Source organism: Esox lucius, chromosome 24 (genome assembly GCF_011004845.1).
Source record: "Esox lucius isolate fEsoLuc1 chromosome 24, fEsoLuc1.pri, whole genome shotgun sequence".
Taxonomy (NCBI): domain Eukaryota; kingdom Metazoa; phylum Chordata; class Actinopteri; order Esociformes; family Esocidae; genus Esox; species Esox lucius.
Genome location: NC_047592.1, coordinates 10236147 through 10249420, shown reverse-complemented (window position 1 = coordinate 10249420; position 13274 = coordinate 10236147). Strand labels below are relative to the sequence as shown.

The 13274-nt window shown below is 47.4% G+C and overlaps 1 protein-coding gene across 4 annotated transcripts in view; it reads right to left on the bottom strand.

The window, feature by feature from the left end:
* Window positions 1-13274, bottom strand: part of LOC105020699 (nuclear factor 1 B-type) — a 71170-nt gene that overhangs the window by 14073 nt on the left and 43823 nt on the right. For 3 of the 4 annotated variants that reach the window (XM_013140422.4, XM_013140421.4, XM_013140424.4), the window contains exons 3-10: window positions 11572-11625; window positions 10333-10401; window positions 8838-8958; window positions 7891-8009; window positions 4733-4864; window positions 3633-3817; window positions 1741-1870; window positions 1508-1590 (exon numbers count right to left, since the gene is read on the bottom strand). In XM_013140422.4, the coding sequence (XP_012995876.1) occupies window positions 1508-1590; window positions 1741-1870; window positions 3633-3817; window positions 4733-4864; window positions 7891-8009; window positions 8838-8958; window positions 10333-10401; window positions 11572-11625 (893 nt within the window). The remainder of the gene's footprint in view (window positions 1-1507; window positions 1591-1740; window positions 1871-3632; window positions 3818-4732; window positions 4865-7890; window positions 8010-8837; window positions 8959-10332; window positions 10402-11571; window positions 11626-13274) is intronic. The other variant, XM_013140423.4, reaches the window with a different exon arrangement.

Sequence of the window (13274 nt, the reverse complement as noted above, 5' to 3'; positions counted from 1 at the left end):
AGTACAGCTGCTGCTTAGTGCCTTAACTGACAGAGACCCACCCAGGCACACGCACGGACGCACACGCACGCACGCACGCGCGCGCACGCACGCACAAAAGACTTCTCCCCGACTATAGAGAAGCACAGCATTGTCAACAAACAGCACATTTTCTTCCTGCTCTTACTTCGCCAAGCTGCGGAGAAACACAGGCCAGGCTTTGTCATTACGCTCAACAGGAACGGTGGAGAAGAGAAACCACTGATTATTATGATGTAGCCGCGTGCAGATGCATTCAATTAAGTGTGGTCGGAAAGCCTTGGCCTCAGACCAACCTGTGTGTGTGTGTGTGGTGTGTTTGAATGTGGGCCGTGTGTGTGTGTTTCATGAGACGGGGCTCGTTTCCCACCGTCACCGACCGCGAAGCGCCAAACCCCGCTCCCACTTCAGCCGCCACGTGGCCACGTCCCCCCCCCACGCCGACCGCCAACGGCGACCGCTCGACGCCGACAACTTGAGCTGCGACAAATACCAGAGTCGCAACGGCGGGAAATTCAAACGCAATGTAGACCAAACTATTTGGCACGCCAGAAACCTACTGTTTTTTAAATATCGTGTTCCCGTGGCGTAGAATATAAATCATTGTAGCTTGGAACAACAATGGGATGTTTTCCCAAAGACATTTTCTTTCCCCCCTAAATGAGTGAAATCTTGCTTGGTGTTTTGTTCTATTGCCATGATACTAACTATGTATTGCGACACCCACAGGTCTCGGCGCCACCAACACCAAATAACGCGACGTCTATTGACGTGTCTCCGACTTAAAGAGCAGAGACCACTCACTGTCAGACCGAACGCCAGTCCCGAGACAGCCAGCTTTGTCCGCCGTCTCTGACATGCTCCGGGGCACTTGCTTTCCAAACCGTTTTCTTGTTCTCCTATGGCCCCTTACAAAGAGATAAAGCCAGATAATCACAGGAGCGCTGGTCTCTGTTCATGTCTGCGATGGCTCACAGGAATACGGCTTTACTTCCTAACACAGCTTGAGGGAACGGGTCACATCACATCTGTTACTGTAGCGCGACATCTACTTTCTGCCCCATAACGACTTCTGTTTAGTCAAAGCCACTTCACGGCATACGGAACCCTATAAAATCTACCCATGCTTCTTCCATAAGTGCACACTATAGAATTACGGATTATTTAATATCGTGTATCGTACGAGTGTCTCGCAAGCTGTGGGGAACGGTTCTTGTCTGTAATGGTGGTACTTCTAGGAATCTGCGCAAATCTCCGTGCCAGGAGAAATGGGACAAGGAGGTTTCCCTTTCAGGTACATAATTAACTCTCTGTCTCTATGGCCTCAGATGTCTTTTTGGAGGGAGGTGGAGAGGGACCAACAGAAAGAGGAGAGGAGGGGGGAGGAGAGGGACAGAAGGCTGGAGGGGGGAAGGAGAGGGGTGGGGGGAGGGAAGGAGGGGGAGAAGGAGAATGGGAGGAGTGAGTGTGAAAGCAGGAGGGTGCTCACCTGTTGCTGGTGAAGGAACGCCGGGTCTCTAGGGCTCAGTCCTACAAAACGGTTAGTGGTAGGGGTGCCTGGGGCTGAGTAACCTGGAGGGGAAAACACACAAACACACCCAGGGACATGAGGACAGGGACATGCATGGAAACAACGGGGGGGTAGATGATTTATCAGTACAGAGGGTGTGAAATGGTTAATGTTTCCAGCGTTGACCAGGAACGCCAGGGGGTTGTACTTACTTTCCGACGTGATGGGCTTGGTGTCAGGCATGGAGAGAGAGACGGGCCGCACGGCACCGTGGTGTGGAGACGGGGCCAGAACCGGAGTGAAGTGGCCCGGAACCTTCCCGGCCTGGCCACTGCTGTTGGGCTTGAGAGGTCAAGGGTCAGGGGGAAAACGAGAAAACAGAGGGCCGCGGTTAGTGGCACAACCCCTCTACTGTTTAATGATAAATACAATAATCTGCCAGGGATTATCGACAACAGCGGGAATATCCGCCAAGTCAACACTGGCTACATAAAACCCGCCCAGTAACAGATATGTTTAAAGAGAAGTTACGACACAAAGGGTGTGTGTTTTGTTTTGTATTGTTTGCATGGTAAATTCTATGCTGTCCTGTGTGAGGCCAACGTCGACCTTTGCGTGGTTAGAGACCGAGGGAGACGGAGGGAGGGAACGAGGGGAAGAAAAAAAGCCAGAGGGAGCTACTCTTCAGACGACGGGAGATGGTCGGTGGTGTTCTGGGCTCTGTGGCGCCCCGAAGTTCAAACCTCAAGTAGGCCTTTATGAAAAAGAATTGTGTCCACATGGTTCCTCCAAAAAGTGAATAGAATGTTTAATTAGAGTGTAATATAACCTGCGTTAAAGCAAGCAGAAAAACATTCTGGCTGCGGTCCATGGGATTATGAGCACTGTTATTTGCTGAGACCCCCCTCCCGGACCCACACACAGGCACACTCCCTCCCCTCCAGCACCCTGATGGAGAGGGGCCAGTTCATTCCGCCAAAAGAGACAGAGGGCCCCGGCAACGGCAAATATTTACGACCTTTATCATTCCCTGTGGTTTTGTCTGGAGTAACAGTGCCGAGCCGTAGAGATCCAGCCCGTCTATGAGCCCATTGTTTACAGTGAGAACAGTGGGGATATAAAACTCACATAAATATCTCACGGCTCTCTCATCTCTCCGTGGCTGAGCCAATCCCCCCCCACCACCACCACCACCACCACCACCACCACCTCCCCCAATGACACATGGCTTTACAATGTGCCCAATGTGTAAAGTGTAAAGTTAGGCTTAGCATAGGTTTGTACATAAACTCTGTGACATCCGAGCCTCTGTATGTCTATGAAAATACATCCTGGATTTCCTGGAGTGTTCACTCGTGTTTACAGCGTGTATTTACCGTTTTGCCGAAAACACTTTGAGCATCTGAAATGTATGAAATAGGCCGGTTGAGTTAGGTGAACAGTCAGGATTAGCAAAAAGGGATTTCTTATTTTTTTAATCCACTGCACTTTCAAATGCATGATTGAACTATTCTGTCAATAAATTCAATTGAAGACTTACTGATGAATAGCTGTCAAGATGGTACTGCACTTGTCACAAATGTGTGCTGTATTCAAAATTCAGATGGAATGGTATAAAACGTTTAAAACCTGACTATCCGTCAACACCATGAACAATATCCAAATATTCTCAACTGTCAAAAGCATCCATTGCATTCTACAGTTTTACAGACGAGGTCAAAATATTGGGATCATTGCAATAATTGGATAGAGTGAAAGTAATATGAGGGAAGCTGTAATTAAATCAACTTCAGATTGCTGTACATGTCAAGGCACATTGTTTGGACAGAAACCTTACAGAAAATCGAACCAAATTAACTGCGTGTTTGTCCATAGAACAATAAAATTCAAAATTGGACATGAAAGATTTCTATTGAACAGAGTTGCGCTGTATAGCCACGGTTCTTTTCCAGTATTTCTACTGTATATCAGCCCCCCCCCCCCATGAATACATTCTCTACTAAACATCCAATCACTGTGGACAAACACTAGGCCTACTGGGAGTGTGGACTGTGTACAGTGGATTCCAACCCCCCCGTCCCCCCGTCTTGTGCTTCACACTCACCTGGCTGCTCTGCGGGCTGGACGGGTCGTAACTGGGCACATAGCTCTTCAGCGAGTCCGGAGGGTTGAGATGGGGAGGGTAGCGGATGGTGGGGTGGGAGAAGTAGGATGACGGGGCGGGGGGGAGGATGGCCGAGGCAGAGAACTGCAGGGGGGAGTGGGGAGGAGGGCTCCTGGTGGATATTACTGAGGCCATTGGAAAAGAAGGGTAGAAGAACCGAGAGAGAAACAGGGGGAGAGAGAAAATTATTAAACAAGGTTGTCCCCCAAAATTATTTTATTGAACTTTCTCTATAACAAGACGCATCGTTCACCAAATCACAGTCAAAATCGTGCCAGTGGCATCTGAGATACTGTGGTGGTCGGCAAGACTAATATTCCCTGACCATGTGTGCCAAATTTCATCACAGTGAAACAGATCATGAGATATAAACGACGGTTTCTGTGGTCAATACAGTATGTGTGTACTTTTATGTGTTTAGTCTAGGTAGTGTTTGGAACCTGCGCATTAAATTCTGTCCATTCATCCAAATTCATCCATATGCATGGATGTGCAGGATCATGCCCACGTGAATGGTTATTGAGCAATAACAGCCTTTTGTTTCAGGCACTAATTTTTATATAATTTAAATGTACTCTACATAAGGTATTGCATTGAGGGAATAACATTTTTGTGCAGATTAGTCATTAGGTACCAGCATTTTAAGTGTTTTGCACAAAATAGGAAATGGCAGCCGTCCTTGTTTCAAACACAGGAACTAATGTATGTAACAAATCTCACGACTAAATGTCAAAAGCGGTGAGCAGCGTCACCCTGCAAAGTACAATGTCACGTCTCTATGGCAATGAAAACTGACATCATGCATGACACACGTTCGAACGGACAGAAAAAGCTTCCCATAATCGCCCCACTGATGCCATTGTCGGGGACAATACAGATGGTTTAATTTCACACGCATTACACCAAAGGACTGTCGTGGAAAGGCTGACTCTCATCGTGGAATTCATTCGTCTACCCCTGACAGAGAGGTTCCTGTAGGTCACAGTCGGGGGGGGGGCATGTCTAGGCTTAGTTTTGGGACAGGCGCCGAGCCAACTCACCACTGTGGCCGACCCCTGTGAGCCCAGGATGGTGGTGCTGGGAGAACGTGCTCAGTCGGGGGGAGGAGTCCTGCGGCGAGGTGGGGCTGAATAGCGGTTTCTCCGGCTTCTTCATGGTGGGAGACGACATGTCTAAAGGAGAAGAGACACGTGCACACCTGGTCATGGGAGGGTGTGCATATAGACACTGTGGCATTGAATACCCGTTTCCCTACATCCTACACGCGTCGGTGTGAAAACAGGAGTGCGCACGGAACTGGACTCCAAAACCGAATGTTCAGTGACGGTCGCTGTTTCCTCATGACAGGCAATTCCAGTACTGTCCCGCCTTTAGGATTCGCGTGTCTTGAAAGTCTAAATTATTTACACTTCATGAACTCCTCATCTACCTCCAAAATGAAGCCGAGGGGCGACCCGAGCTGGGGAGACAGACGAAGGGACGTTGAATCTTATCAAAGGGAATATCTAGCCGTGAAATATATCGCCGGGGTTAGAATGAGAAGCCGGGATCGAATACAGACTGCACACTTCGTAAAGGGCATAGATATGAAGAACTGATACCTTCTTCACTACCAGCAGCTGCTTGTTATCAAACAGTCGCTGAGTGAGGATTAAAGTGCAGCACCAAAAATATCTATGCATTCACAACATAGGAAAACTGGGAAAGCCATTTTTAGAGAGCTCACTTTCAAGGACAAAAAAGAATGACCAAATGACACCTAGTCCTCATGCTGGGTTTTGTCAGACTAGCCGTGTGAAAGGAATAACCATTTGGCACTTTGGATGGGCTCACATGGGTTTTATATCAATCCACTTCTCTTTTATTCCCTCTTTACAGCGTAATGGTTCTCTCATGAGTTTTCTGCCCTCTCCTCTCCTCCCTAGGCATATGTTCACCACGACCTGGCTAGGAAGGTATGAACACAACACAGCAGGAGAGAAAAGAGAAGAACAGTATGAAATCCAAAGGAAGGCTTATTTAAACTACAAAATGCATTTATAGAAGTAAATGGCAGGGCTTGCTCATTTGTTTTAAAGCATTTTGGGGATTTTATATAGGTTTTAGTAGTTCTAGTTACTGCAATTATAACTACACAAAAATGATAACTAATTTAACCTTTAATGAAGTAGAACGTGTTACGAATGATACTACAATAAATGATTGTAAACCAAATCCCTCATGATCTGCTGTATGTCTTTAGGAACTCTTAAGCGGTCGTCCACCACTTCCTGTTTCATTGGGGTAAAATGAGGAGACAAATTCCTTAAGAAATATACGGACATTGGGAATGTCCGAGAAAACAAATACAATTAGGCAGAAGGTTGTTAATCTCCAAAAACGACGCAACGGCTACACAAAGAAAAAAGGTACACGGCAGAAGAATCCAAATTTCTGGGACCTGAGGGTTCTTTTCCACCCCCAGTTGCTTGATTCTTCGGGTCACCAAGTCTCCACATCTACAATTAGACACCACCTCAGTGCCAATAACCAATCGGGCTGCGCTGATGTCAAGACAAACAACGGTGCCTGAAGTTGGCACAACGTCATTGGAACCGGGTTCTGTGGTCAGACGTCTGGCTTTGATGTTGCGTATATTCAAACTGAAATGCACTGGGAGCTCATTTAAATATTAGCAATTGTTGAAGAAGTGTAAAGGCTAGGAAAACATCTGCTCTACCTCATTTGAGCTCCTCTAGCAAACTTCAAAGCTGTTAATAATCCGGAAACATGAGGCGGTTAGTTAAAATACCGTCGCTATGGACTCTGCCCTGCACCACGAGACCAGGTAATGACACAAAAACACATCCCCTCCCTAGGGGATCTCTCTCACACGCACACGTGCACACGCACGCATGCACACCCACACACAATCCTCTCTCACTCTCGCTCACTATTTTTTCCATCCCTCCCTTTCCCTCCCTGAGCGCGGGATGGCCCGCCAATTGGGCCAGCCACCTGTTGAGTCAGACAGATCCACAGAGACCTAGTTAGTTTCTCATCTGAGTCAGTTTCAAACAGAAGCCGCTTCGGCACCCACCCTTGTATCTCAATCTCTCTAACTCCCTCTCACACACAGACACACGCACACACACAGACACACACCCATAAACAAATGGACGGCTATGTACACACACACCTGTTCAACATTTGTAGCCTGACAGCATGACAAGTTTAGTAACACTGCTAAACCTGTCAATGAAAGTTTCACCAGGACCTCTCTAATAGCCCCTCAATCTGACCTTTCCTGTACACCCCTGCCTCACACAATATCACTGCTACAGTTGACGAACCGCCCCCCTCACACGGCTTCAACCGTTCTGGAATTAGCTTGGTGAGAAAACAGGGGACTGTGAGAAAGCCCCCCAAGTGCAATTCAAATCAGTTGATTTGAAAGATGATGTTCTCACAAGTCCAGCCATGATCTAAATTTTTTCGTTACTCACCCAGCCAGTTTTGTTTGTTTCAACATGAAGTTGCATTTGTATTGTAGAAAAAAGGGGGGGGGGGGGTTCATTGTTAAAAGCAGTAAAAAAAATATTATGATATGTTTTTTCTACATTGACATTTTAGTCATTTTGAAGAGATTGTTTTCCAAAACCTGTTTAGATGAATAATGTTTGTTTTTTTTACCTATACTACTCCACATTAGTGACTGCATACATCTAGTTACAGGACAAAGGAGAAGTGATTAATGACTGTAATCTGTGGATCATTATAGTGGCCATGATAGTGTAAGGGCTGGACTCCTAGGATACAGAGTATTTCCTAGTATTTCATTTTTCTTGTAGATCAGGGATGAGGTTGTTCTAACAAGATTTGTCAATTTACTTGAAGTGCTCTGTCCAGACACACACACACACACACACACACAGTGGATTGGCACACGCCAGGCCCCTCTATCCTCGAGGGGCCCGGAAAACACTAAATCCATGTTGCCAATCCGCTAAACTCAAAAACATTACCTTCATTCCTTAACTTAACCCAGCCCTAATGCCTAAACCTAATCCCAAACCTGACCCATAATACCTCAACATAGAAATAACCCCCGATTCTAACACTATCCACAATTAAACGTTTTGACATTTGTATTGTGGACACCAATTTTTTTTCAAATCTCCCCTGACAGCCAATGAAACATGAACACACACACACACACCTTCCCTCTCGTGCCAGGTCCTGCTGCCACTGGCCGGGGAGCTTGGTGAAGAGTAGAAGTCAGGACCCGTGGGACTGGTCTCCATGCTCTCCTCTATGTTGATGGTCTTGGGCCGTTTACTGGAAGAGAAGAGGAACGAGTCACCACAACGTACAGCCCCATTAATCCCTGTGTGTGTGTCTGCACGGCTTCATCGCTGCCCCTGTTGGATGTTACAGCAGGATTTATAGGTTCAATAAACACGTATCTTTACTGCTGATATATTGTCCAGATGTGTGGGTGTAAATAAACTTGAACAAGAACAAACAGCCAAATATGGAAGCGATGCTATATATGCACATGACGGCTTGCCGGAGCCACCACACGGCACAGGTGAAATCCAAGACCGTGACATCTGCACGGAAGCGATTTCATTCTACCGTAGTCAAAATTACCTGCTACATGTGTCAAGTGTGGAGGTTGTGCGTTTTCTGTAAAGGCAGCGCACAACTTTTGAAACCTTCCTTTTTAACTTTTTTGGAGGAAAGAAAAAGGTGCAGTGGTGTCTTAATTTTTTCCGGAGCTGTATATTGTTGCCTGTCATACACTGCTCTTGGATAATGTGCAATCCGTTTGTAGCTACTCCATAAAATGATTAGTTTGACCCCCCCCTGCAGCTATCACTTCTGGTTAAACCACTCAGTTCATTGCAGCTAAATGTAAAAATGTAAAAACCTGTGGTTGTGAAAGTTCGGCTAATGTGTAAAATCTAAACAATGTTTTCAGTGTTTGGGGGATGTGACAGGGTTCAATGTGTTTCGGTTGGATCCAGCATTAGAGCGGGGTCCGAATGGAAATCAGTCCCCGCATCGCCTCTCCCAGCATGCAACTCAGAGGCCGCGGTGCAGTGAGAAGTACCCGCGTGACACAAGAGGCGCATGGGGGGGGGGGGGGGGGGGGACACCGACCTGCCAGGTGGGGAAGAGAGGGAGCGGTGGAGACCCACGCTGGAGTTCAGGTCGTGGTAGTATGGCTGACTAGGCATGTCGGCCATGGAGAAGTTCACCCCCGCCCCCTGGGTGATGGGCACTGGAGAGAAGAGGGAGAGAGACAGACAGTCACATGGTTACTTCCTGGTCCATGGCATGCTTACCGTTGGGCTGAAATGTTAGGACCTCGCTCAGAACCTGAACTTTGCCCCTAACTTAATTAAAACCATTTCAGCATACGTGATCCCCCTCCCACGACTGAGCATCGTTCAACATCTTCAACGTTCAAAGTCTTTTACCAGCACACCGCAAACACGTGAACTTAGCCACAGCCACCAGGCATCTGATTGGTCCTATGCACAGCTGGAAAAGTCTTAATTCCCCTTTGCAGTTATTCCATAAGACGTTGACATGTTTGATAGAGCACGGAAGTTGACTTTCTCAGTGGATTCACAGGTTATTTCCAATACTCTTCCAGAACCACAGCATCACCAACCACATCTGACTGTGTGAAACCAGTTTCTCTCTGTGGTTGATGTCAGGCTGTGGGGGAAGTATATTGTTTCCCGGGACGACAGCTGTGTGTTTACCAGGCACTGTGTCAATGCTCCCACCCCTCTCGAAGCGTCCGCCCGCGAGGGAAGTCCCTGATGGGGGGGGGGGGGGGCGTGCGTGTGGGCTGACAGGGTGGTTTAGGACTCGGCGCGAGACCGCAGCCTCTGTTGTGGTCTGAGGTTCACCGCTGGCATGAGCTCCGGCCTCAGAACTGGCAACCTGTGGCAGCCCTGGCATTGGCTGCCCCCTAAACGGGCTGTGGTGCTTCCCTCTCACCCAAGGGCAGTCGTGTTTTAATACGTTGCCAGAGGGACCCTCCCCCATCTCTTCCTGTCTCTCTCTCACTCTGTTGGCAGAGCGCACCGTGTGAAAGGCCACACATTCTAAGCACCTTCTTTTAAACCTGCTTTGAAGCAAATGTAACCCCTGACCTCTGCATTGAACAATGGCAGGCACAACAATCCATGTACAGGTTTCTTTGTTCCTTTCGTTATAACGAGGCCATTTTGGGACTCCTGAAACTGGTTTAATAACCCACACCTTCATCTAAAAACAGACAACATTTGAAAACGTCCAAGCCGCAAGTGGGTGCAACCCAGGCATGTCAGAATATTCAACAGGTATGTTACAGGACACAACAGCCTTCAGACAGCTGAATCCTGCCCGAGGGAACAGTTGTCCTCAGCTAGCTAGGAAGAAAGATTCCTGAAAGAACATCTGTCATCGTCTTTGAGAAGCGCAGGCAAGTCTATACAAACACACGCACACACAAACACACACACACACACACACTTTGTGGTCACACACTTTGTGCTGTACTCTTGCTCGACTGGATCTTCAGCTTTTTACTGTAAAACGGGCTCTTCATGAGGATGAGAGTATTTAGGGGGATTTACCACAAACTGTTTTCTGTACTTACTTCTGGACACACGCACCAGCTCCGAAACACTGAAGACTCCCGACTTGATGAAGCTGTCTTCCAAGTAAACTGCAGAACAAAAAAACACAGATGGAAAAAATTAACCATTAGCCCATACTGTGTGCTTGTTCTCTCAGAACATACAGTAACCTTCTTTCATAGTGACTCATGCTGTTGGTGAAGTAATAAATCATCGCTTTATTTCCTGCTTACTACAAAGGGGACAAGCAGAAATACTCTGGAATCTTTTCTTCTTTTTTTTTTTATCAAATCACCCGTAGCAAAACGACCCAACACAGCTCGAGCCTGAATCTAAAATACCGAAACACGGCGGGTTTAAGGAATGGAAAGAAGAAAAAAAAAAACATCATGACCCATCCTAGCCCGGTCGTGGATCCATTCGTGCTGTTTATCTTTTCGCTTCGCCAACAACCATAGAGAGTCAGCAATACGGCACCAACGAACCCGGGCCCAGCCGTCAAGTCTGTCATCCATCCCAACAGTCGCGTCACCGACTCCCAAGAACACATTTCATCCTTTGATGTTCTAAAATGGAGGTTGTGCCAACAGTGTAGGGGGAGGCACGCGTCAGGATTCCCATTGGCAGCCTAATACCCTTTTCTCCCTCCTAATGCCTCCACACAAGCCAGACGGACGTCCCACAGAACGAAAGGGAACCGTGCCACTGTAGAACAAGCGGCTAGGGAGGCCCTACATGAGTCTGAGCCGTTAGCTCAACGTTGGCTGAACGTTGTGTTTGACTTGGCACAGGGACGCACATGCAGGGCCAGGCAGAACCTGCTCCTGAGGTACGTCGCTAATTACGTTAGCTCATTCCTGGCCCGCAATGACATAGTCCAGGTCAGTCCAGGAGGGCAGCTACAGGCTGCCGGAGATTATTTGGAATGGCTGCTATTTTATTAGGCTAGATATCAGACTAGCTAGTAGGCTTAGCGTAGCTATCCAACCCTTCTTGGCAAGCACTAGAACTATGGCCTCAGACATCCAAGAGCGTATTACAGAGGAGAAAATCCAGTAGCCCAGACACAAAGAACCCTACTATAAACAGACACCACAGCAATTATTCTACCAAGAACATACTGTTATAAACAAAAGGACAATGTTTTTAGTGTGAAAGAAAAGGCCACCCTTCAGTCATGCTCTGCCACTGGCAACTATTAAGCTGTGATAATTGACAGGACAGAGGTCGGAGACAGACAGTCAAGTTCAGGTACATACCTGGAGGGTTCTTGCCTGGCTCATTGTTACTGGGACTTCCTGACTGCTGAGAGTCTGTAACAGATAGAGAACCAATGCTTAGAATTATAGAACCACGCTCAGAACCATATTCAGAAGTATGAAACACCACAAAGGTCATCAAGGTTAAGCACTCATTCATTAGGTCAAATGAGCTTTACTGGCATGAATGGGAACCACCGAGTATTCTTAACGGAGCGCAATTCCCTCTTCCGTTTTTCTACCAGGGACGTGTACAAAAAAAGCCTGAAAGTCACAGGTTGGCAAAAACAAGCAAGTTATTGCTGGAAAGCATTTCAACCTAGACTTAATATCAATTTGACTGCACACAGAATAATAATTCTGCCACTTCACTGGTTTGTGTCTTGAGGTCGACATTGCGTTTCTGCAGACACCTCTTGATGGCGTGGTGTTTTAAAAAGTGGGGTGCACAGAAATAAATTGCGATGGGGATCAAATCAATAGAGTTGCATATCGTGAACTTACGCTTAACGATAATCTGTATTGTTTGGACAAAACAGATATTTTTTTTAGCAAGTTGACTGTACCTGCCCAAAACTTGTTAAATTGGATACAGCAACATTGTTTGCAGTGCTTTTTTTCTCTCAACTAACCAAAACATGTCCTCAGCGCGTTCCTCTGATTGATGTCGTTACCTAACAGCACCTTCGGGACAAGGATAAGAGGGGGTGTCTGGTGTTTCTCAGCCGCCAAGTTCGTTCGTCACCCCCAACTGCCAGCGGCTCATAAGCGCCTGGCTTTTAGCATAAAAACTAAACCATATCTTAGACAATAAACCATTGGTGTACGGCTGACAAGTAGCTCCAAAGAGCTGACTTCCTGTCACATAAGCACTAGTAGGGCTTATGTGACAGAAGCCGGTGTAAAGTTCAGTGAGGTAGTGACAAGTTCCAGGTTTATCGGGGGGGGGGGGGGCAGCATCAACAGCAACACCCGTCACACGCGGACAACTGACCACAGGAAGTGACGTTCGGGGGTTAACGTCACTTCCATGGAAGTTTGCCTTAAACGTCACACCCGGTTAAACACTGGGGCCACACAGGACTCCTCCTCCACCGCACAACGCCTACTGTCGCATCGGGACTCCTCCCCTCCCCTCCCTCTACTGACCCCCTGCCTTGAACCGCAGCGCAGCAACGGATGGCTGTGTTTGACTGGAGTTCCATAATTATTTACCACAGCCCCCCCCCCCATGTGTGTTCCTGCCGAGCTCCGTGTACGAGCTATGAACAATGACAACCAGCGGGTTGGGTGATCTACGCCTTTTAACACGGAGGAGTGAGGACAAGAGGCGGGTCCACCGTGAACTCAGATAGCCTCGCCTTGCAACAACACTCCCCTTCCTGCCGCTGAGACTTCCCTCGCTCCATTCCAGAGGTGAAGGAGAGAGCGAGAGAGAGAGAGAGAGAGGAAAGAGTAGAAAAAGATGGAAGAAAAAACATTGATTTATTCCCCACCCCCACCATTTAAAAGCACTCTAAAAACGGAATGTTCTAGGCTGCAGCTCAACAATGAGTAAGTAGGGAGGGAACAACTCCATACATTGAGCAAAAAAAATAAATATCCCCTCTCCGTTTAACCCCGAACGGTCACAACCACAGGATTCACAGGACAGAGTTGGTTGAATGCAAAAGGAGTGAAGAAAAATTCCCACAAGCAAGTGC